General features: G+C 37.5%; 5 protein-coding genes across 8 annotated transcripts; 1 reads left to right on the forward strand and 4 right to left on the reverse strand.

Moving 5' to 3' along the window:
* Positions 1–2,199: 2,199 nt before the first annotated feature.
* LOC110760595 (E3 ubiquitin-protein ligase BIG BROTHER) lies at positions 2,200–7,950 on the reverse strand. Its single transcript, XM_021962899.2, has 9 exons — positions 7,895–7,950; positions 6,891–6,977; positions 6,638–6,804; positions 6,031–6,274; positions 4,957–4,991; positions 4,534–4,578; positions 3,668–3,795; positions 2,621–2,729; positions 2,200–2,531 (listed from the first exon to the last, which is right to left on the reverse strand). The coding sequence occupies exons 3-9, from the start codon at positions 6,776–6,778 to the stop codon at positions 2,475–2,477; spliced, it is 759 nt and encodes a 252-aa protein (XP_021818591.2). The 5' UTR covers positions 6,779–6,804; positions 6,891–6,977; positions 7,895–7,950; the 3' UTR covers positions 2,200–2,474.
* A 257-nt stretch (positions 7,951–8,207) lies between these two features.
* Positions 8,208–13,091, reverse strand: SLO1 (SLOW GROWTH 1). Of its 4 annotated transcripts, none has more exons than XM_088251991.1 (4): positions 10,532–13,091; positions 10,240–10,336; positions 9,713–9,961; positions 8,208–9,602 (listed from the first exon to the last, which is right to left on the reverse strand). In XM_088251991.1, the coding sequence occupies exon 1, from the start codon at positions 12,801–12,803 to the stop codon at positions 10,734–10,736; it is 2,070 nt and encodes a 689-aa protein (XP_088108117.1). In that variant the 5' UTR covers positions 12,804–13,091; the 3' UTR covers positions 8,208–9,602; positions 9,713–9,961; positions 10,240–10,336; positions 10,532–10,733. The 4 variants fall into 4 exon arrangements, with proteins under 4 accessions (XP_088108117.1, XP_088108116.1, XP_088108115.1 ...); XM_088251990.1 differs by having other exon boundaries at positions 8,208–9,621; XM_088251989.1 differs by having other exon boundaries at positions 8,208–9,961.
* Positions 13,092–13,578: 487 nt separating this feature from the next.
* LOC110760405 (ADP/ATP translocase, mitochondrial-like) lies at positions 13,579–16,246 on the reverse strand. The gene is made up of 4 exons (XM_088252217.1): positions 16,058–16,246; positions 14,786–15,311; positions 14,305–14,676; positions 13,579–14,137 (listed from the first exon to the last, which is right to left on the reverse strand). The coding sequence occupies exons 2-4, from the start codon at positions 15,287–15,289 to the stop codon at positions 13,841–13,843; spliced, it is 1,173 nt and encodes a 390-aa protein (XP_088108343.1). The 5' UTR covers positions 15,290–15,311; positions 16,058–16,246; the 3' UTR covers positions 13,579–13,840.
* A 1,189-nt stretch (positions 16,247–17,435) lies between these two features.
* Positions 17,436–20,006, reverse strand: LOC110760380 (uncharacterized). Its single transcript, XM_021962637.2, has 2 exons — positions 19,813–20,006; positions 17,436–19,685 (listed from the first exon to the last, which is right to left on the reverse strand). Exon 2 carries the CDS (start codon positions 19,168–19,170, stop codon positions 17,818–17,820), a length of 1,353 nt encoding a protein of 450 aa, XP_021818329.1. The 5' UTR covers positions 19,171–19,685; positions 19,813–20,006; the 3' UTR covers positions 17,436–17,817.
* A 3,044-nt stretch (positions 20,007–23,050) lies between these two features.
* Positions 23,051–24,092, forward strand: TIC20-V (TIC 20-v-like protein). Its single transcript, XM_021962330.2, has one exon. The coding sequence runs from the start codon at positions 23,051–23,053 to the stop codon at positions 23,852–23,854; it is 804 nt and encodes a 267-aa protein (XP_021818022.2). The 3' UTR covers positions 23,855–24,092.
* The last annotated feature ends 1,432 nt before the right edge of the window (positions 24,093–25,524 follow it).

Genomic DNA, 25,524 nt, shown 5'->3' on the forward strand with positions numbered 1-25,524 from the left:
GAAGACTATAAGGGAGTGAGAGTGAGTGAACTTTGGGATACAGTTAAGTACTGGGCAGCTTTGTGGGCTATATTTTCTCTAGAAAAAAAAAAGGGAAGGGATATTATTTTGTTTCAATTAAAATTGAAAAAAAGAAAAAGAAAAAAGAAAGCTAGCTAGCAAGGCATGAAATTGAAAAGCAGCGTATGGGGTGAGAGGCCGGCCCAACAAAAGGAAAAAAGAAACAAGGAAAGACCAGTTTGAGGCAAGAGATGGCCCATAAAAAAGTCCAAATGTCTAGTCTCCCCCTCTCTCTCTCTCTCTCTCTCTCTCTCTCTCTCTAAACAATGAGAGGCCTCCAAGTCATTCATTCTATGAATCTATGAATCTATCTATATAGGTCGCATATCAATGTCTACATTTCCCTGTCTAGTGTCTGCTTACTAGAGTGGTGTCTTAGTCTCAGTCTTAGCATACTCTTATAGACCCAATCCAAATGACAAATCCCAAACTCTGAAAGCAAAACCCCCAAATCCATAACTCATTTTCCTCTTCTTCCTCAATTCTCAAAGGAAACATGGTCGGAAAACCTGAGCCGGTCAACGGCACAGCCACTTCGAAGACCAGCCCATCTTCGTCCCCGGGCACCTCCATGTCAGGGCTGAAACCAAATCTCCTCAACAACCTCTCATTCAAAACCCTCAAACTCAAAACCAAGCAGCAAGAGTTACTGATCCGAGTCTCCATCCTTTGCTTAGTCTACATCCTCGCCTTCATTATGTGCCTCTTCAGCGTCCTTCGCTACGAGTCCATGATCCACGAGTTCGATCCCTATTTCAATTACTGCACTACCCTTTACTTGACCGAGAAGGGCTTCTACGACTTCTGGAACTGGTTCGACTCCGAGAGCTAGTACCCCCTCGGCCGGATCATCGTCGGCACCCTTTACCCTGACCTCATGGTCACCGCCGCCCTCATCTACTGGACTCTCCAATTCCTCAGCTTCGCCATTCACATTCACAAGGTCTGCGTTTTGATGGCCAAAAGTATATGATTCTTTAGAGGTGGCACTTTATTAAAAAAGTTGAGTAGAAATGGTTCTTTTGAAGGATGGGGGAAAATTAGAAGGCAAAGAGAAACACACACAATACCAACAATGCAACCCGCCTTAGTCCTTGCCAAAGCTTATGACTTCATACAAGACAAAATTTTCTAACAAGATATGCATAAAAGCTTATCACTGCTCAGAATAAACAAGGGAAGATACTTACATGGTTTGAAACAGAGATTTGAACAGGACCAACCTCAGCAAAAAATCCATCTTTCAGAATTAAGATGTCATTACATATTTTCCGCAGTTAGCATAAAGAATACAAGTGCTTGAAAAAACAAAGAATATTGATGCCATCACCTTGATAGGTAAAAGAGGAAAGCATACCTTGTTCACCATAGTAACAACAGCTTCTAAGATCTCCCCTTTGAATGGTGTGAAAACAACACACTGGTACTTCACGAGGAATGTGACAAACCCTGTCCCATTGTGAATCAACCCCTTCCCAATGTTTTCTACGCCTGTAATTGCAACCACAAACCCATGTTGACCACTGCACAAAAGATGAAAATATACCAATTGCTTTATCCATCCCACCATGTAGCAAAAACAGCGAAGAACATTTACCATATACTTGGTTTTTCAAAGCTAAAGCACTTGAAAGATAAACTTGAGCAGGAGAACTTGGTGAAATTCAATTATAAAGTGACTAAAAATAGAATTGGACTAGTATTAATTATACAGAAGGAGACATATTAATGTCGATTTGCAATAAATATAGTTCCACCAAAATTCAAAGCTGAGTCAATAAGGGACTATGGGCTTCATGGGTTCGTCCATGCAATAAGGCCTAGTGCCCAAGACATAAAGTCATGGGCTATGCCCATTAAAATATGTTGGGCTGTCAAGTTCAAGTCCCAAGCCCAATGAACTTGTTTACATTTTTCTTCAACAAACCCGAAAAGTTTATTTTGTTTAGTTATGTATAAACCGATGTTCATAGAAAAATTCAGGAGTAGTAAAGTCATTCTTTTTTTTGGCAGGTGTTTGATGCAAATGATTGCGAGTTTGATATGATTATAGCCAAAGAGTGTTATTTTCAATGTTTATATTTTGCACTTATTATCCATGTTGACTTGTGATGGGGACGATCCTGGAATTTAGGAGCCTTTTGTGAAAACAAAAAATAGGGCCCTATATGATATAACAAAGAAAGCATAATAATCCTAAGACAACAACGCCATGCACCTCACAAATCCACGACACATCATCTACTTATCTGAATTCTTCACTTGGTAATATTTTCATTTTTATTATAACAGCTAACACAATGCTTCTACAAATAACGTGGAAAAATGAAGCAAACATCTCTGTATAACCGCCACGTTTGAAGAAGAAAAATCATAGACTCTGAAGGCTCTCGTCTTTTTTAAGCTCATCAGGATTATTTCTCGCACTTTGACGCATCAGCAAACACCTCAGTGTAACATATTGGGCAAGCCTGAAAAATCAAATACTATAAGCTAAACTTAATCCAACATATTCAAAACACCAACATATTCATATCGTAAAAAAACCAGAACAGCTTGCCTTGTTGATGCTAAGCCATCTGGTCCCACAACCAGCATGATAGAGGTGTTTGCACGGTAGACTAATCCGTCGGTCCCCTCGTTTATATTCCATCTGGCAAATCACACATCTACGTCCAACAAGGGAATACAAGTTAATATGACAAAAAAAAAAAAAAAAAAAAATTAGTGTTTTGTTACAAAAGAGCGCAAAGTGGGAGGGGAAATTTGAACGCTGTCCTTGGTTGTGGAGATAAATACTCAGTACCATTGGAAGGCACCATGCACCATTGGGAGCTAAATTATATAAATCACTCACCAAGATGAAACCTTAACCATTAAACTTTAGCAAAACTAAATCCAATCCAATACTTATACTGGTCTCTTTGTAGATTTTTCAATCCAAACCAATCTAATCCCATCTAAGGTTGGATGGATGATAAGCATCTTGACATATACATTTAATTTTTCATCAGAAGCCAGATATGAGTTCTATGAGACATAAAATTGAAGTGACAAGAAAAGTGCAATATAACTACACATTATAATTTAGTATACACCGAACAGTCTATCCTAGTGAATGACCATGTTGGACATATATTTCTATCACAGACAGCAAACAACATAATTGTCCTAGACAGTGAGCCACTGAAGCATGATGCAGCAGAAAATCAAGTCGTTACTTTTATGCTTGACAGTGAGCTACCTTGCTTATAATGCCCTATTTGCTACATTTATGTCATCATTCTATCGTAGAAACATTTTGATCAAACAGCCTTGTGCAAAAGGGTACCTTCATTCTCCGATAAATTAGTGTTCTATATCTCTCCAGAATCCCATACTAATGAAATCAAGAAAAACCAATTTTCTTTTCTTTCTGTTTTCAGATAAATTGAAAAAAAAAAAAAAAAAAAAGTAGAGCAAGGGAAAATGTTATTCTTGCAAACATTAGTAAATATTAAACTGTCTGGTGCTATAATAAACCATAAGCAATTCCATAAAGTAGGACTTTAGATTTCAAATTTTGATTTGAGGGGCTGTTGGAGAGAGAGAGAGACAGAGAGAGTACCTCTCATCTCGTGATTTCTTTCTCGAGAAAAAGCTGCATTTGTACTTCGAGATTGGAAGCAAAGAAATCTGATCTTGAGAAAGACCTCGACTTTGAGTTCCAACTGCCTCACCTAACTCAAGTAATTCCTGAACATGAAAAACATTGTCAGTAATATTTATTCAAAATATATGTAAAAACGCAAAAATATAAAAACCAAATAAATGTTTTTAACAAGTACTAGATGTTTCCATACGACACAAAGGTGTTAAAGACATACAACAGCTTAAACTAGAGAACATGGTTATGTTTCAGAGATTCACTCACTAACAATTATGGAGTCGGATCCCCACCAAGAATACAACTCTATGGCCAGAACCAAAAATCATATCCACCAGTAAAAGCTGATGAGGCTGATGAGACTAGCTAGGAATATAATATTCTACACTATTATGCAAGGAATGTAGCATTTCAGGAAAAAACAATCCACTTAAACTAATGACAACAAAGTATGAATTCAAGGTATGCCCAGTGCCCAGTAACAGGCAGAAATTGTGCAGTTGAGAGATAAAAAAGAAAAGAACCAAAGTCTTAACAAATTTGCAAGAATCACGTCATTGAGAACGAACTGAAATTACAAAAAGAGTCATGAAATGAACTTTGTAGAGCACAAGTAACCTTCCTACCAATGAAGTAAATCTACACCATCAAGGGAAAAAATTCAGTATGAACTGCTAAAATATCCTTTTTGTTAGCATAACATCCTAATGAATGCATAATCTAGAGAAAAATCAAAACTTTTCAATAGATAAGACAGATTACTTAATGATAATAGAAATGTATTATCCAAATTCTGAGGAGGAGAAAGTATAAAACTAGTAGCAAACCTCGTAAGTCATGCTATCAGGATCAATGTTGTCTTGCCAAATAACCTGCAAGTAAGAAAATGCTTCAACTTTCAATATATTCAACTCATTATATTTCTCGCACAAAGAGTTGAATGTCATAATGATCCAGGGAAAAAATTCCAGGTACAAAATCAATGGTTAGGATATTTTAGGAAGAAAAATTATAAATGGAAATCAGGAAAAGGCCTGCCTAGGCTGTGATGACTTAATCATCTAAAGCTTCCATTCATGTTAAGGCAATCAATTCTACTCAGTCCCCAATATAGGTGCCTGTGTGCACATGTAGTGCATATATGCAAACGTGAACAGAAGCCTAATTGTATAGTATATCTAGACAGAGATATTTTAACACTTAAAAGCATTCAACTTGTTCTGCACCGAAATCATGGAGAAGCTAAATACCTGATAATCCTGGGAATTTTGATATCTCCGTGGGCCTGAAATGTAAAATATGATACTTCAATTGTTGGAAAAATAGGAAAATATCAAGTGTAAAGTAAATGAGTGGGAACAGAATTAACACCAAACGACATTAGGAGCAAAAAAGGATCGAAATAGAGGAGAAAACAGAATTAACATCACTTTTAGTCAAACTCAGAAGAAACATGCAAGTACACGGTCCTTCAAAGATTTTAAGTTTACAATACACTGTCACATGGTTACATCAGTGGAGTTTAATATATACAGTCCATGTTACCTATAAGGGCTCATTTAGCCTGCCATATATTTTGAAGTTGTACTTATAGGTTTCATCACACAATGGTTTTAAATTTTTAATTAACAGGGTGAACCATGGTGGCCACATGGAGAGATCAAGTAGCTCTAAACAGCAGAAAGTTTGAATTCAAAAGAATATGAAATGAAAAAGAGCAAGTACAACAATATAAAAGCTTTTGTATAAGTAAAATGTATTATTAGAGAACTCCAAGAGGACACAAACCAAGGACGAGTAAACATTATAACAGTGGGTCCTATCATTAAAATTCAGAAAAGGTGGTTGCCAAAAACCTACGTCCATGAATTTGACGCCTACCCATGTATGAATGAAGTAATAATCCTTGGAACTGGAATGAAACCATTATGCAAAATAATGAACTTTTTAACAATCAAACACCTAATCACTAACTTCTTCTTTTCAAGAGGAATAATATATGTCAACTAACTCTATAAGTCACCACTAGGCCTATATATCGTCTATGTTACTGGTCCCTGCAGGCCCTATAATGTTTTAATCCATCCACAAAGAGAAGAACAACTAGAGAATGCTCTAAGACTATCTCACCTTTGGAAATTTCATCGCCAATGAACATACTAGTCACTAATTCATTGTTTTATTCTCTAAATAACATTTTTCCAGCCTTCAGGGCCTCTAATATAGGACCCAGAAAAGAGGAACCAGAGCATAATCATGATACCTATCACCACCTGCAATCCCATTCGCCACCCAAAAAAGAAAAAAAAACACTTAGAACTGACATTCTATGGGGTTGTCGCGCGTAGAAGTGTTTGCATTTCCTTCCCATTCTGAATTCACTGCGACATTTTGTTCATTAGTCGTTGTTGAAGAGCTCTGCAAAAGCCTTCTTTGTTCACCACTTCTTGGGTCAGGATCATTCAACTCATAAGCATGACCAAAACCAAGATCATAATATGAAGTATTCCCAGGTTCAGTTAACCCAAACTTGTAATAATTTGTATTCATTGTTGGGTAAGCACTCTCCTACACACATAAGAAGGAAAAATCTTATTGTACATGGAACAAGATGTAAAATCTGCAGTGATTTCCACTGCGAGCAAGAAATTGAAAGAAATGTACACTGATAGATATAATACAGACAAACAATCCAAGGTTCAAATATTTGCATTATCGATAGTAGAAAATTAAACAAGAACTCATTACGTATGAGTGATCCTACATTTTGGAAACAGGATAAAACACAAGGAATAATACTATTGATTCATACTACACATTAGTATATTTTGAGCCTGGTTTCCATTTAATGCACGTAAAGACTCATTAAATGAATCACCATCTATGGAAAGTTGAAAAGAAACCTTTATGCTGATATTTAGTGGAAAGTACCTGAGCATGTGAATCGCCTGAAAAAATAAAGTTCACATGTTCATAGGTAAGACCTTCAAAATACTCCATAAAGCTACCCGCCGTGCTATAAGGACAGCCGGTGTAGGTGTAATGAACTTCCATGTGCGGGTTCCAATTCATTTTCAGCTACAAGACAGACGAGCAATCTAAAGGGCACAAAGACAAGAAATGAGTATTTACAGGGTGAAGAGACCATAAGGTCAACAAACAAAACTAATCGGCAGATGCAAACCTGATCTTTCGACAAATTCTAGCACCCAATATCATATAACAAAACTCAGGCCAAAAAGTGCAATCACTTTTGCACATTTAGAAATTCCTGCAAATCAAAACCAAGGATCAAAATTTCATCTTAGAGAAAATTCAAGAACTCACCAACAATCAAATTCACACAGAGAGCAAATAAATCATGAGTTTTAGGATGGAAGATGGACGAAAAAAGGAAATCAAAGTGCTTCCAGATTCATGTAGTTTCCCATAATGTCATAATTCAACTGGCATTGGCAGATCTAAGCAGTTTTCTAAAATTACTCATCTCCATTTCATCTATTTAAGGGAAGCATCAATTTCAATTAGTTATTAAAAGAAACTCAATTCCAAATTTTCTTATATTTATTCAGGAAGCATCCACAATCAATTTCGCCTAAAATTTTCCTTCTGATCAACTCTCTAATGGAATAGTTTCCGTTCAACCAAACACAAAAGGAGAAAAAATTTAAATAAATAAAAAAACTGATAATAAGATAACGAATCGCTGTTGAAACCACAGCATCATTATCACCACAATTAAACTTAAAATGCAGATTCCAGCCAGATTGTTTTAGTTTTTGGATTAGCTGGAGAGAAAATATAATGGTCTGAACTAGAAAGAAATTCATCACTAGGAAATAGAAACAACTTTAGAAAGAAAATCATTAATCATTTTATCCAAAACAAAACAAAAATTCCTCTCATTTCGTTTCCTTTCCTTTCCTTTCCTTTCAACTTTCTCCGCAACCAAACGCAAACAGAGCCCGCCAAATCTACCTAATTATACGGCATTGATCTCGAAGCGCTCTCTAATAACACCAAATCAACCAAACAAAATAGAAAAAGAAACTCCACAAGCAGAGGAAATACGACGGAAAATGAGAGAGAAAGTCTGAACGGATCAGAACAAGTAAAACAAAGATATATAATCAGAAGATGAAGAAGACTGATTCCATAAGGATGAAAGTGAGGGATCAAAGAACCGACATTGCTGGATTTTCTCCTCAGAAGCGCTTCTTCCGCTTCTGTTTGAAGAAAAGGGCTTATCTTCTTTGGTCTCTGCGTCTCTCTCTCTCTTCTGCGTCTCTCTCTCTGTTGTATTAGTATGTAATTGGAGAGAGAGAATCCCGAGTGTCTGCAATGGCTTTATGCAGTGGTTTCAGTGACACGCGAAGTCCGTTTGATGAGGAGATTGGGATCCGCTGTCACGCGTCCTATGCTAAAGAATCATAGCATGTCTCTGCCTTTAACCGTTGCTTTTCCATCATAGCTATTAGCTACTAGGACAAATATTTGTATGTAACAACAATATTCCATCCATCTCAATTATTATACGATGTGACAAATTTTACACTATATACTATAATATTAATAAATATACATGTGTTGTGGATGTAAACTTATTTTTTCCTCGAGTAGCATTATGTAAATTTGAATTTGTATATTTTGGGCTTAGCCAAATTGGGAATGTATATATATATATATATAAACTTAGCTAAATTGACTAGAGCAGATGCACTCCTCACTTTGTACCGGAGTTCAAATCCTCCTTCCCGTAAATTAAATTAGATTAGTTTAAAGTAAAATATCGCTTGTGTAAAAAAAATACATTATCCTCCGTATTCTTAATTTCTTATCTTTAAAATGGGGGAAATAAGAGATGCAATAATTCTCAAGAGTCATGCGCTGTAGAATGCGCGAGCTGAAACATTTGATTACCGGCATGGGGTCCACAGCCATCGGAAAAATGATCCCAAATCCAAAGATTTGTGGTTGGGGGGTTGCAATGAGTGGTTGGCTTGCATATGGAAAAAGGGCAATCGCATAAATTTGGTTGAAAATAGATAACCAAAACCATCTGACTTCCCCCCCAAAAGGAAGTTGGTGTCAGTTAAGGTTAGTTAGGACTCTCTACACAACTTGCAAGCTATTTTTTCTTTAAAAGAAAAAGGTGCTCTAAACTAATCCAAAACAAAAGGGAAATGACAGACAGTAGTTTAGCTAAGTTGGTTAAAGCGGATATGCTCCCCCACTTTGTACCTGAGTTCAAGTCTCCCTCTCGTAATTTAAATTGGATTCAAGTAGAATATCGTTACAAAAACAAAAGAGAAATGAGAATGACTTAGCTGTGTTTCTTTCTTCTCTATGACTTCATTATAATGTTGTGGATGGGAGGGGGCCAACTATGTTCTAAAGTTTTGTTGGTGGGAGTGGTTCCCTTTTAACACATGACATGATTGAACAAATAAACTATAACCCCGGGCACGCAAAAGTTTGTGATGAATGCCGATCCCACTTCTAGTTGGTGCAATCTTCTTCTTCTTTGTCTGTCTCCAAATTTCAACGCACTTTTTAGAATATTGAATTAAACGAAATTTGCTGAATTGTGTTATTGTGTTTGCCTTAAGCACCAAGGTATAATTACTAGATTTAAGTGATGCTAAGCAAAGGGAATACTAGTGATGGGAATCAAACCCCATCATAACCATTGGAGGACCCAAAATAACCAATGAAAATGAAGTTGTGATGCTATCAACATGATTGCTACTTGCCCCAAATGTGGGAAGAAAAAAAAAGGTATTCTTCCATCTCTCTCTCTCTCTCTCTCTCTCTCTCTCCCCCCCCCCCCCAATAGTTTTTGATAGGCGACTTGAGCTTTTGGTGTGCCATGGGTGAGAGGACAAGAGCTGGTTGTCTTACCAAAATGGTAAAGGCTGTCAGGCATGTGAAGGAGAGAGGGAAAGCTTTAGGTGAATAAGAGCAGAGCAGACATGAAATGAGTGATGAGGAGGATGGAATAAAAACCTGGCGTGCAAGGGAAGTGAAGTGGACAAATCATAAATATTCTCTATTCTTTTTTTCTGCCGACGTGTCGCTTGCAATCAAAAATAAGCTGGCTGCGTTTTGTCCCCATTGCTACCTGTGGTGGGGCCCCATTAATACGACTTTGCTTTCTTCTTTCTCATTGCAACTCCGCAAGCCACATGCATTTTTAGACATGCTCTTTTTGACGCAAATCTACCCAAACACTTAACTTCAGATTCATTTCAAGCCCTGAAAAAAACACAAGAACTTATTATTACAATCAGAGAAAGGAACCATTTAGCACACAACATTGCTATCAGAAAAGCTGCCAAAGACTGTGTGAGTGAGAGAGATAATGGACCAACAGAAGAAGTGAAGCAGTTGAAGAAACCAACAATGGATCAGGGGCAGCTCTGTATGCCTTTCCTGTCTAAACTCTGCCACCCTTAATTATATTCAGTTACCTCGTGCAGAAAATCTCTAATAAAGAGCAGATCACGAAAAGCACATCGAGAAATTTCCAATACCTTGGCATAGGATGGAACTGAGATGTTCTTGGCTAGCAACCTTGAGAACATTTTGGTGCTGCTTAAGAACAGCTACCATGTTTTCCTTGTAAGAACCCTCGCGATAGTGCAAAAAGTATTGTCAGTCAGTAAGACAAACACAGAAACAAATTCATTCTGGAAACTTGTCATATTTTTTTTTTCGCAAAAACTGTGTCGACCCGGAAGGAAGGGTGGACAAATTTGAAGAATCATACAAATTAGAAAGCAAAAGGAGAAAAAGAAACAAAAAGGCAGCTTTAAGAATTCATACCAGAGTAGAAGCACCAAGGATAAACAATTAATAGAGAAGTTCTTCAGTTGTTGCAGTCATATTACTGTCCAAGTTTTCTGTTAGTACTCTTCGAATCAAACTACAGTCTTAAAATGCACTCTTTGGACATTGTCTGACAGTTTGAAATGGAGGCCTTCTCATCTGCACTCTTCTCCTTCACCTGCTGACTCAAACTTGTTGCCTAAAATTCAGCACCAAGGTGGAAGTTATCCCAAAATGCAGGAACTTCTGATATGCTGCCAACAAGCTCCATTTGTCTTGTTAACTCAACCAAACAATCATATATCTGTTTCGACTGAGGGTGTGATTTGTCTCTAACAATAAACTCATGTACAGTGCCATTCACCTCGATTGAGCTACAACCAGGAGTCTTCTCTACTCCTCTCTCCTTCATCATACTTTGTGCCTTCTCTGCCTCCTCCCACATATGTGATTCCCTATACATTTTTGCAAGCAAAACGTAAATTCCACTATCATGAGGGTCCAGCTCAAGAAGCCTGGAAGCGGCTCTTTCTCCTATCAAAACATTTTTATGAATATAACAAGCAAAGAATAATGCACCCCACACCACAGCATCTGCCTTGATTGGCATGCTATGGATAAGCTCTTCTGCTTCTTGCAAAAGACCAGCCCTGCCGAGAAGGTCCACCATGGAAGAGTAATGTTTAAGTTCAGGGCAAAGATTGAATATAGAGGTCATTAAGGAAAAGCACTTACGACCATCTTCAACCAAACCCCCATGACAACAAGCTGATAAGACCCCAAGAAAAGTTATCTCATCTGGCACCAATCCTGTATTTATCATCTCCGCAAAGTAAGATATGGCAACATGTGCATGTCCATTAAGGGCTAAACCACAAATAATAGCTGTCCAAGTGAAAGAGTTTCTTCCTGGCATGTCCCAGAAGACCTTGAGAGCCTTTGTGATATTCCCACATTTAGCATACATGTCTACAAGGGCAGTCCCCACAGCAACATTTATAGAAAGACCATGTTTTTCAATATAATGGTGAATCCATATCCCGACATCAAGTGCTCCAATTTGTGAGCATGCACATAAGCAGCCAACCATGGTTATTTCATCAGGATTTATATTACTAGCTTGCATTTCATGAAACAGAGCCAAAGCCTCCTTGCTATGCTTGGCTTGCACATAGCCACCAATCATTGCATTCCATGGCACAACATTCTTCTCTGGAATCTCATACAATAGCCTGTGAGCAATTTCCAGAAACCCATATTTGGCATATCCCACTATCATTGTAGTCCATGAGACAATGGTTTTCTTTGTCATGTTGTCAAATAATGCTTGAGCGGCCTCAAGATTCCCACACTTCATATACATGTCCATAAGCGAATTAGCAAGAGGAACTGTCAAACTTAGTCCATTCTCTTCAATCAACAGATGAAATTTTCTCCCAAGTCTCAAATCCTCTAGTTGGGCACACGAAGAAACCACTCCAATCATTGTAACTTCATCCGGCTTAAATCCCTCCAACTCCATCTCCTGATAAATCCTTAACGCCTCACACGCCAACCCACTTCGGACATAACCATTAATCAAAGAATTCCAAGAAACCAAATCTCTCACACAACCTTCATCAAACACCTTACGTGCGGCCTCTAATTCTCTGCATGAAACAAGCATATGAATCACAGCATTGTGAACAAACATATCCAAATATAAACCCAATCGCATTACATGCCCAAGAACCTCGCGACCCGTAAAATTCAAAGTTAAATTAGCACAAACTTTCAACAATAACGGGTAAGTATAATTATCCGGTCTCGACCCACCATTTCTCAACATTTTCTTATACAACACAACTGCTTCTCTCGGATTCTCACTCTCCGAATACCCTCTAATGACCACATTCCAAGAAAACACATTTGGGTTCTGCGTATTGTACAAAATCTTGTTACAATAATCAAGATTTCGCGACTCTGAAAGCGCACAAAAGGCGATTAGGCGACTCGAAGCAAACCCATCTGAGATTAGCCCCGTGAGGATCATTTGGGATTGGATTTGCTTCAGCTGGGACATGGATTTGCATGTTTCTAATAGGGAGAGAAGTGGGTTTGCTTGAACTGATTTGTGGGTTGTGTTCCAATTGGTGGGCTTGTGTTTGTGGGGTGAGAGAGAGCGGGTGTGGAAGAGAGAAAGGAGAGGGTCTGAGACTGGCTTTGGAACGAAACGTGGAGGTCTGACTCTGAGGGTGGACATGGAGATAGAGAGGAGGATGATGAGCATTAGATTTGAGTATCGGCATTGGTGTGTGATACTGGCGCGAAATGCTGTTGGTCAAACACTAAAAAACTTCTTCATTTGCAAAAAAGAAAAAAAGAAAAGCAAAACTTGAAGAAGAAAAGGAGAAATTTTTAGTAAAAACTTCTCCACCCTAGAGCATGTTGTTGGCTGGGACTGAATTGAATTATGAAGTAGAATTGTATCGTATTTGATTACATTGAATTGGAGATGATAACATTAATTCAATAATGTGCTTGCTACTACAAATAATTAAGAAGCTAGATGAACTGAAATATGATATTACATGGCCTAGGAGGGTTAGACATAATCTCATCCAACTTAATCCTAATTTTTGGATGGGATTCATAATCCTACTACATTTTGGCCTAGTAGAATAGGACATCATCCAATTCAGGTTGTTTTCACACCACCAAAACATTTGATTAGAATTATGAATCTCATCCAGCCATATAATCCAGCTCACCAAACGAACCAGTGAAGGTGATGCTCTATTTATTCGGGCATCTCCAACAACACACTCTATTTGTTTGCTAATTTTGAGTTAAAAAGTGTTAGAAAGCTATTTTGGCTGATCAGTTTTATATGACTACTCTAGACTAAAATAAAGAGAAGGATGGGGAGATTTTCCTTCATCCACTCTCTATTCTAGCTAAGGATCTCCTTGAAGAAGTCTCATGGGAGATGCTCTTATTTCAATTGTTATGTATTTAGTTTCAGAAATAGTAAAAAATCATGATGAAAACTGCCAAGATAAATATGTAAAGAGAAGAACCAGTATTTAAACATTAATTTAACAAAATGAGCTCTTAACAGCTCTTATAGCCAGGACAGTGAGAGCAAAACTCCTGGCATATGGAACAACGCTTAGGAGACAAAATCCTCTAACACTAGGTTATTGAGTGAAAATCCCCTGACAAAAAAAATTAAAATATAACTCAGGATGAAAGTTTGTTGTTTTTTCATCAATATCTGTAGCTATATGGAGGGTTGGGTTGTGGAATTGTCCATTCATTTTTCACTTAAGCCCCACCAGAACCGTACTTCTTTCCAAACACTAGCACCTGAAGCTTGTCATAACCTGCAAGCACACCAGCACCAGCAACTGCACGAAGAATATTAGCACCGGCACCCTTGAAGAGAGATTTTGCACCCTCATTCTTCAGGATCTGAGAGAAAGCGTCGAGCGAGCTCTTGTACTTGACGGCTTCACCAGACGTCATCATCATCCTTCTACGGACAGTGTCAATCGGGTAAGAAGCAAGTCCAGCGCCGTTGGTGATAACCCAACCAAGACCAAAGCTAGCAAAGAAACTATCCTGGAATTGTCCAAAAAATTAAAAATAGAAAACATGTGAGATAATCGTCACAAGTTATTAAGAAACCGTTTATACACAAACTGATTGTTGAGAGTTTAGATAAAACAGCAGTATATCGACTTGTTTTATAGTGGTTACATTAAGCATAATGTATGATAGTCACTTACCTGCAGCTTTCCAGTGAGGATCACAGGCTTCAAAGAATCATACATTCCAAAGTACAGACCACGGTACACGATGATGCCAACACAAGAAATGTTGAAGCCACGGTAAAGGCCAGCGATACCATCTGACTTGAGAGTCTTTTTGTAGACATCAACCAAGCCATTGAATTGCCTCTCTCCTCCCTTCTTTGCAGCCTTGGAATCATTTGCAAGACGGGTACGAGCATAGTCCAAAGAATAGACAAAGAATAAAGAAGACGCACCAGCAGCACCACCAGATGCCAAGTTACCTGCAAACCATTTCCAGTAGCCATCCCTGTCCTTCTTGAAGTTGAACAGGCTCTTGAAGTAATCTTTAAACGCAAAGTTTAAGGCCTGGACAGGAGACAACAATGTAAGCACATTGCAGTAAGACTCAGAGATAACAGAAAGAGAGAGAGAGATGAGTGTAGTTAACAAACTGGAAAAAATGGGAATGACAGACCTGAGTTGGGAAGTAACGGATGACATTTGCTGTGTTTCCTCTCCACAATGCTACCATTCCCTCATCCTTCATCGTTCGGCTAAAACAGTCTCCGATTCCCTTATAGGGTTCAGAAAGCCTACCAGCCTTGATCATCTCATCCTGATTCTGAATCAAGAGCTTTACGCGCTCAATTGGAGCAGCAGCAGTCTTGGACACAGCAGCAGAAACACCACCCATTAAGAAATCAATAGCGAAGCCCGAAAATCCTTTCTCTTTTGGGGCTTGGACACACACAGGTAAGACACCTGAAGCCACCAGTGGATCATTAGCTCGACATGCGTGGTTCATTGGATACTCCAATGCTGCATTAGAATAATTTCCATATGCGAAACGCCTTTGATTGAGAGCAGGCCTCTGGAAGCCCCCATAGTGGCTGTGGGAGTCTTGAGAAAGGCTGGAACCTAGATGTAGCTGACCAGAAAACTTTTGCATAACAGTTGGATCTTGGTGCCTATCAGCCATCACTTAGCAAAAAATCAAACACCTGCAAACTCGACAACTTCTGTAATCAGAAAGGGAGCCAAGGAAAAATATCCACTATTGTTTAAACAGTTTGAAAATATCATGCTACATAGAACCAATCAATTGGAATAAATAGAACATAAGAATCGGAATTCATTGCTTAGAACCCCAAACTTAATATGGGAAAAATGGACCAATTGGAATAAATAGCTGCTCCAGACAACCTGACAGTTCCCCAACATACCCTTTATCAAACTCACAAAATGAAAAATGAAAAATGAAAATAAATGGAGAACCATGAATCATGAATGACGATGACTTTCTAAACATGATCTGAAAAGATTGGTTATAAGATAAAAAAAGGAATGAAAGCAAAACCTATCACTAAGAAAAAATAGATAGACAAATCCAAAAGTTTCACATAGAATGATAGATGTAATAGACTATGTGCAACACATCTATGTTAAAACTAAAAAGTAATAGCCAATGACCATTTTGTCAAGTGTATTTTGTCTTTGCTATGTTGGAGAATATCCGGAATTCAAATTTCACGAAAGACAATTGTTGAATCAATCAAAAACACCTAACACATGGTAATTAAAACCAAAAAAATCTTCAAATCCAATGAAAATGAGCGAGAAAACATATATCAGCAACAAAGTGAATCAAAACACTCAATGATCAAGATCCAAACTTTTCATGAACGCGTCAAATGATGTAAAAGAGAATAACAACGTAACCACACAGAGATGCATGCAGCAACAATACCTTTGAAATAGATGGTGTATACGACACAGAGAGAGAGAGTGAGAGAGAGAGAGAGAGAGAGAGAGAGAGAGAAAGCGAGTGAGAGATCTAAGAGAACCAAAAGTAAAACAAGGATCTGAAAGACCCTTTTGCTTGTTTATAACAAAAATGCAAATACAACAATCTGTGAACTCCGAAACTTGAGCAAAATACAAGGTCAAAAACACCACATAAATAAAAATAAAAATAAATAAAAAAAGAACGCAAATTAATAGAGAGATGCGATCGCTGCAGTAAGATAAAGTCAGAGATAGAGAGAGACAAAGAGGGTTACCTTTGAGCTTGGCACTCGGAATATTAAAGGAGGAGAGCCTAACGTGGAGAAAGATATGGTGGGAATGCCAAGGAGACTGCAGGGTTTGAAACCAAAATGGACACTCCCTCTTATAGCCTCAAGTTCTCTCTCTCTCTTTTTTTTTTTTTTTTTTTTTTTAAAGCAAAAAATATATATAATATGGGTTTTTTTGTTGGAGATGATTTTATTTTTTCGGTAATTAAAACATATATATTTGTAGGTGATTTTAGTAGGAAAGTTATGCATTTGGCATGTGAATGTGAATGTGATAACAAAATTGGCATGTCAAATGTGATTAAAAATGATTCTTTGAATTTGGTTTGGTTGATTGAGACAATTAAGCCAGGTTCTCGGGGAAATGGGAAATATGCATTGGTGGCATTTGTCATGCTTCCATTCCACAGCATTTTTAAGGTTGCCATACTAATTTTGTGCTACTTTGTTTTAAGGCTATGTTTAACTTGCATGTTGATGAGGTGGCATGGGTGTACCCACTCAAGTTTTTCTCCATTTACCCAGGGTGCAAAGCAATCAAAGGCCCTCGTAACCGTTCAGTGACTAATTTATTAACCATAGTTGAGAGCTACTTGAAATTTACATTTAAACGTGAGATATACTTGAAATTTACATTTAAACGTGAGATAGGTTAGTTAACCAATACAATGTACCAGTCCTCTTACATTTGATGTTGATCTCGCTCCCGGTACATTAGAATAATTTGAAATAATATCGTTGTAAAAAGAAAAACACTTGAAAATTACATGTGAATGAATGGTTCTTTTGATGTAAAAAAGAAAACATCTGAGGTGAGCTCTAACTATAGTCCTCAAATCAAATGAGATGCACTTGGAAAAAAAAAATTAAGAACAGGAAAGATCGGATGTAAAACTGCACCTATAGCACACAAAAATGCTTGAACCTTTTTCTAATCATTCATTTACAACAATAATAAAAACCAACAATTTCCTGAAATTCAATGTGAGAATGCCACCGAAGTTGAGAAAAAATGGTTGGAGACGAAAACTGGGGTTTTACAGCAATGGCTAAAAGGATCAGAGGACTGCATCATTCATTTTTATTTCCATAACCCATGTTCGCAAATGTTTTTGAAGACTAAACCATATATAAACAACACCTACTACATGCCTTCAAAAAATGGCGAAATACAGTACTCACTTACATGATGTCACATCCTTTTCCTTTTTTTGGTCGAAACACTAACTTGCATCTTTACAGTAAAGCATCCAACAATCAGCAAAAGTCTCAACTATTTCTAAAACTAACTCGACAGTCGACAATAGGCGTTTGACCAAAAGAGAAAAAAACACTCGAGCGATGGTGCTCACAAAGCTTTGAGCTTGAAGGTCTTCTTTGCTGAATGTCAACCACGCTCCAGTATTGCACAGACAGTACTTGAGCTCAGAAGCTATTGATGCCTGCCCAAATCAATCTGATCTCTTCCTAGCCCAAGAGATGAAGGCTCTAAGGAAGCTTCTGACCTCCTCAAATCTACTTCCAGTTCCTTCTGTCTCAGTTGCAGTACCTTTCTCTCATTCTCTAGCTTCATTCTCTCATTCTCCAGCCTCAACCTCTCCAGTTCCCTGTCTTTCTTGCTACAGTATCTTAGCCATTTATACCTCTGCTTTTCAAGCTCCAAAGCTTCGGCCTGGAAGCCGACTCTTTGCTCTTGGAGTTGCAACTTCTGTTTCTTGATCCAGTCTCTTCGCTCCCATAATGACTTCGTTGGGTCTTGAAAAATCTCACCCATTTCAACTTCAAAACTATCCAGAAGAACATATTGTGGCCAGAAATGGCCATCCTCTTCACTAGCCTTCTTCCTGTCACCCATTCTTCCCATCCTCTCCCTATCATTATCTGCATCGTTATCATCTTCGTTGTCTAATTCATCATCCTCGGTATCATGGTTTTCTTCAGCCTCTTCTTCATCGGATCCATTATTGTCTTTTGAGCACCTCCCAAGAGGCAAAGAATAACCTTGGAGATCGAGATCATGGCAATCAGGTATCCTCTGTCCATTATGATAAGCACACATTTCTTTATAAAACAAGTGTTTTGAGCTCAATATCTTCCTAACGTCATCCTTCGCCTTGGCAGACAGGTGGGGCATTGAGTCCATAAGAGCAGGATTCTCCACCACTCTACAACTAGTTCCCCTCCCAAGAATATCATTCAACCTCTTATACCTCTTGTTCAAGTCATTAAACTTGTCCTCACACTGCTGAGGAGACACGTGACAACCTTTACTAATCATTATTTTTGATACAGTCTTCCACTTACCCTTCTTCTGTAAAATCCCAGATTTCCTCTTAAGCCCCTCGCCACTTTCAAGCGTACCATCATCACCCACACAAGCAACAATAGCTATAAGAAGCCTAACCACATTATCAGTCCACTTCATTCGCTGCCATGGAGATCCCTTTTTGCCCTTGGCCCCTTCGAAGTTCTCACCACCATCATCTGTATAACTTGGCTCGTCTTCATCACTCAAATTGTAACCATTATTGGCATTAAAAGGTGCCACTGCCTTCCCTTTGACAGTAGTCGAACAAACTTTTGGGATTGACCCTTTCACTTCCACAAGCCCAATGGGATCATGATCACCTTTAACGCCACTCATGACATTCATGTGATGTTGATGATGTGCTAACAACGGATGACCCAATTGTATCTCTTGGCGTCTAGGAATGGACGATTCAAGGTCTAGCATCCCCCCATTGGGACCAGACAAAAAACCACCTCCCAAACCTGAACCATCCATCTTTCCACACTCAATCAGATTACTGTAATGTTCAGTTTGGTTTTTTACAAAAACCAAAAAAAGAAAAGCAAGAACAGATCAGAAACTAAAAGCTTTCAATCCTGACACTCAACTAAAAGGCCATATATCTCAGCTGTGTTTTCCAATTAGCAACATCGAGACAACCAGTGTTTTCCAATCCTGATACAACTAGTTGGTTTATCAGAGAGGGTTTTTCCTCCACCAACACCAAAAACGCTGGAAACTTTTAACATTCACAATTTCTTTCATTTTCCTCCATTTCCTCACCAATCAAACAGATTGTATCTTGCGAATCCCATAATGCCCAAAAACGGATTAGACCAACTAATGGGCAATCACTCAATGCCTCGTTCAGGGTATAAGCTTCAAACCCCAAACTTGCGACTGAATATTAAAGCAGAGACAATTTGGAAACAAACCCAGAAACGCAAAAAGATCCAATCTGAAGATTAACAAGTTCTGGAAAATATTTGGACTTCGACCCACGAATTTTCCTAGAAATTTAAACAAAGAGTTATAACGGTAATCAATCCAATTTCCATATATATATTACGGTAATTAATCCAAATTACAAATATAGAATCCATATGAAATAGAAAGCAAAGAGTTTTCGAAGCCTACCTTTTCAAGATCGACCACGAAGATTTCACCCAATCTGTAGATAGAGATTAAATTGAGTCTCAGACTGCACTCACTAGCTTTTAGAGACTGTTTGAGTTCGAAGGAAATGAGTTTACTTTCAAAACCTGCAGGAACTCACTGCCGTTTTTACATCCACTGGATCAAAGTCAATGCTCTACAGTAGTCGATGTCGTACAAACTATTTCTAGGACATCCCCCAAGTTTATAGTTTACAATCTGTTGCTAATAAATGGGAAATAAACTATGTGACGCCAATAAACGATATTTTTTTGAATTTTTATCAAAAATAGCCAAAATTTACCCCCCACTTTCAAAAATGTCAGTTTTTATAAAATATTTCAAATATAACCAAAAACTCACTTAAATAGACACAAATACCCTTAAAAATTAAAACCCACATAAACCTAAAAAGCAAAACCCTACTACACAAAATTTGAATACAATTGCACTTCATCATACCTCGTAGATATGTGTAATATTTTACTATTTAAATTTATGAATTAGTATGAACAATGGATGAATATTTAATTTTATAATTTTCTTAAATTTTTTTGTGTAAACTTTTGAAGATGAGGAAAAAAGCATGCTTTCCCTCACAATTTTTGTAGATTTGAGATGATATACAGTAGAGATGCAGCGCTTTTGGTTTGGCCCATGTGAGGATAAAGTCTTTGCACATGGATTCAATACTATTATATTTTTCTATCAATTTTGTGATTTGGAAAACCAAGCTATAAGCATTCTGGTACGGTTATTAAGTTCCTGATCAACTCCCACAGAGACACTCCTCATTTCATGCAATGACGATGCTTTCTACAAATTTGATTGTATGACCTTTATGTGCGAAAGAAAGACAGTTTTTCAATAAGTTGAATATTCAAAACATAATTATTGAATACTAGTGTCTCTAATATAAGTTTTTAAGTTTCTTGGTCCTATTTATGGATATTTCCTCTCAGGTTGCTGCGATAAACACAGCAATGGCTGCTCTCACAAAGACAGTGGGTGTGTTCCCGAAGTCTTTGATAACAAAGTCTTTGCACATAGATTCAATACTTTGATAACATATCCCGTTTGTACATGATCTTTCTTTTTAAGTTTATGTGGGTTTTAATTTTAAAGGGCATTTGCGTCTATTCAGGTGAGTTTTTGGCTACATTTGAAAGATTTTATAAAAACTGACATTTTTGAAAGTGGGGGGTAAATTTTGGCTAGTTTTGATAAATTCTCTATTTTTTTCTATTATATATATTGTAACGTTTCATTCAAAATCATTGATTGTGATGAACAGAATTAAACCTATAACGATAGGGTCAAAAATTTCCATTTTAATTGATTTGATATGTTCGTGATCCAATTATTTAAGGTAAGAATGATTGAGGTAGTTGTCGACAAGGTATTCATAACTTCGGATTCGTTTGGTTTACGAAATGAATTTGAGGGGAAATCATTTCCCATGTCATTTCTCAAGGGATGAGAAATGGAAGATTCATTTCCCACGTTTGGTAATGTTGGGAAAGTAATCGGGAGATATCACTTGATTTCGTTTCCCATGTTTGTTTTGAGTAGGAATGGAAAACAAAGTTTGTATAAATTTTCAATTATACCCATATTAAATCAAATAAAAAAAGAATGCATTTAATGATATATTGTAATTCTAAATTGTTAATGGGGACAAAATGGTTATGAAAAATGTTTATTTAATATTGGCTAATTTTCCCAAACTTTTCCATGAGGAGGGAAAACAAAACCCAAGTTGGGAGGATGGCTTTACTTTCCCCCCTACTTTCCCATGAGCCAAGCAACGATTTCCTATATCTAGACTTACCAAACATGGGAAAGCAATTGGTTTCCCATCCCCAAGTCTCCTTTCCCATGAACCAAACGGGCCCATATGGCTAAGAGGATCTTGCACTTCGCAATATTGGCTATAATGATTAACTGCATATCTTCTCGGTTTAAGGTTTAGGGTTAAGAGGCCATGCGCTTTGAAGGAGAGGGTAATCATGATTTCTATGTGAGAAAAAGAGGCGTGATAGGAGAGAAATAGGTGGAATGGGGAGGAGGAAATGGTGAACTTGGGAGGGGGAGAAGGGGCATGGGCCCATACTAGGCCTAGGCACAATATGGGATGGCGAATGGCGAAATATAAACCAATCTCCACCTCTTGGAGAAGGTAATTGTTCCCTGAACTAAGAAATCTTAATTCTCCCCTTATAGTCAACTGACTTAGGCATTGATGTGCTCAATGACCTACTAATGTCTCTATATATTTTTTGTTTTCATGGCACAAGCTCCTTTATGAAGGAATTCAAGTTTATTCCCCACAAAGTATGTAATCAAAATGCATCCTCTAATCAAGTAAAATCTTTTCTTGTTCTGAGTTTACAATTCCGGATTCCAGATGGTCATAATGAGTTTGTATGATCATGATGTTTAATGTCTCCTTTTTTATGAATGTCTTGTGTTGGCAGGAACTATACTAACTACAGGAGAAGGCCATTCTTTGACAGCGTGGGAGCTGGCCAAATGTAGGGTTAACCATCCCTTTGTTGCCTGCAAAAAGCACCTCCAAGCCAAAGAACCAAATTCACTTCCGCTCCCTCTTACTTTCACTTTTACAGTAAAGACTTTTACCATTCGTTTGGATGAGAGAAAATAACTTGGAATTTAGCTAAAAGTTGGGAATTTAAAAGGAGAAATTAACAATTCCATTGTTTGGCAACTTAAGCGTGGAATTTATTAAATGATGTGCAAAAAAAACTATGGAAATTGGGATATTAAATTCCCGAGTTTAATTTCCACCAAAATATGCGTCATTTTACAATTTTCATAGTGCAATTTACAAAATTTTGTCATTTACAAAATTCAACATACATAATCCAAACACTGAAATCTTCAATTGCAAAAAATTGAAATGATGGAAATCTAAATTATGTCATTTTAGAATTTTATGTAATTTTCAATTCCTTCATTCAAACGGAGAGTAAGCATCTCTCAAGGTAAATGTAACTTCTCATACATTGTGCTATATATGTATGAATTAACACAATGAAATTATGATATTTTTCATCATTTGAAATAAAATACTCTAAAAATGTTTGCCTCGTAATGGTTAGTCTTGAACCAAAACTCAGATTAGGAGAAGAAGAAGAAAAAAAAAAAAAAAAAAACTCAGATTAGAAAAAGAAAAAAAATAAATTTGTATTTAAACGACATGTCGTATTTTGGTGTCTTCTCTCTTCCTATGCAAGAGATATTCTTTTGGGCCATGACCCAATCCCAGCAGCTGTCTTTCTCTAGATTTTCGGCTCACAAACTTTTCCCATTCACCCAAAAACCAAACCTTTCATTTCTCACAGAGATGGCTATGTCCAGCCTTCTCTCTCCCATAACCCCTCTGCCCCTCTCTCACTGCAAACCCCTCCTTCACTCACCCTTGTTCTTCTCTCTCAAGCAACAATCTTTCCTCACTCTCACCAATATTTCAACCAAACCCACCAAGAAAATCAAACCCAGAAGACCCGTGACCACCCAATCCAAGGGTAGCGACGAGTCAGTGGATGTCCCTGACCGGTTGATCTCAGCCGTCTGTTACTTCTACCCCTTCTTTGATGGCATACAATATGGCAAGTATGTAATTACTCAGTTCACTGCCATTCAGATGCTCATCCAACCCTTGATACCAGCTATAAGGGTCTTCAAAAGCTTCCCTTTCAATGGGTTTTTGGTGTTTTTAACCCTTTACTTTGGTGTTGTTAGGAACTCCAGTTTTAGTAGGTATGTGAGGTTCAATACTATGCAAGTTATTGTGCTTGATGTGCTGCTGATTTTCCCTGATCTTGTGGAGAGAAGCTACAACCCAAAAGATGGGTTGGGATTGGATGTGCTGATGAGCTTGGATAGCACCGTGTTTCTCTTCCTTTTGGTGTGTTTGATTTATGGGTCTGCTTCTTGCTTTTTGGGTCAGGTGCCCAGATTGCCCATTGTAGCTGAAGCTGCTGAGAGGCAAGTTCCTTGAGCTATTTTTGTAGCCTATTGTTGTTTTTGTTATGCTGGGAAATGGCAACAGATAATTACATTTTGAGTCACAATTTATGTTTATGCTTTTAGCCAAAAGAGAAAGAAGCTTATATGGTAGTAGAATGTTGTTGTTGTTGTAAGGGACAGTCTCGGATAAGTATTTAAGTTAAGGATTCGTTACATACTTCTAATCTCGGCCAATACACATTTAATGAATGTGTTTTATTTGATTGAAATTGTGATTTTACATTATTTCAGGTAATGTAACAAAGTAGAAGCTGACCCTTTGTTTTTATTTTCTTTGTTTTCCTTCCCATTTGTGGAAGGTGATCTAATTCAATTAGGAAAAGTTTACTATATCCGGGAATTGCTGCAAAAGAAAAATCAAAATGTTAGCTACAATCAATGACTATATCTGGATTTCTTCTTATGTGCAGGAACAAGGAAGCATAGAAAATATTGTTGTTAGTTCTAACAAAATTCAAAATTATGGTGTTGATTTGTGTGTTCCAAAAACAAAGCTTAAAACCACAAATGCTGGAAATATTTTTCAATCATTACTTATCTTCTTATATTTTTTTCTTGCTAGCTTCCCGTAGAATATAATTGCCTTCTTCCCTACTTTCTTGCCAACCAAAGTTTAACATGTGTGCAGATGTGCAGAATTTTTTTGTTATATGTTTTTGATAAATTATTTTTGCGTATGTGTCATGTCGTGCTCTGTGGGAAGGAGGAATGCCTTCTTCCATAGCGGTGTCGTTTTCTGTCACAATTCTATAATGGACGGGTATGGGAACAAAAGGGTAATTAGTGGCTCTAATTTATCCACCACACTGAAACGCAACGCAGGTGCTGTAATTTGCCACATATTGCTAATGAACCTGAACTCTGTCGTGTTTATGGGCCTTCCTCAATCCCACCAACATGGGAGTCATTTACACATCAATGATTGGAAATCACACACATCTCTTTCCCTTTAGCCATATTGAACTCAGGTTTGAAGATGCGACTTTAGAACGCAACCACACATAAGGACAAGTTATTAAATCGTTAGCACCACATAAAAACATTTTTCCCAGAGGAGCTGTTAATACGAATAACAGAAACTCTGTTATAGTCATTTGGAAAAGGGTGATGATTTTTCCACTTACACTCCCTTTTGTTTTTAAATACTCTTTAATATATCATATAAGGGAGTATAAGTGGACAAAAAAGAAGCGAGAACAAACAATTTTCAATGAAAGAAGTGTAAGCAGATAAAAGAGAAGTGGGAAAATCAACTTCCTTGAAAAATGAAAAGATTTGTACTAGTTACACCTTTCGATTTGATGGGCTAAGCCCAATACACGACTTTGGTAAAACAACTCAGGGCTAAACAAGCCATGGGCATGAAAAATTGTGACTTGGCCCATATATATAGGAAAGATAAAAAAGAAACTGGTCTCCAGACACCCCATTTATTTGGACACCCTTCCACTATTCTTGAAAGTGTACCTACATATATTTTGAATTATAAAAACCATTAAATAATTTAAAATTTTCACACACACACACAAAATTAGTTATAGAAAAACAAATATATTGTTGCAACCCTTTTCCCCAATTGCCTTGGCTTCGGTGTTGCCTCCATCGGTTCCCGGTCTCCCCCACTGTTCATCCACGCTCCAT

Source organism: Prunus avium, chromosome 4 (assembly GCF_965620075.1).
Source record: "Prunus avium chromosome 4, drPruAviu1.hap1.1, whole genome shotgun sequence".
Classification (NCBI taxonomy): domain Eukaryota; kingdom Viridiplantae; phylum Streptophyta; class Magnoliopsida; order Rosales; family Rosaceae; genus Prunus; species Prunus avium.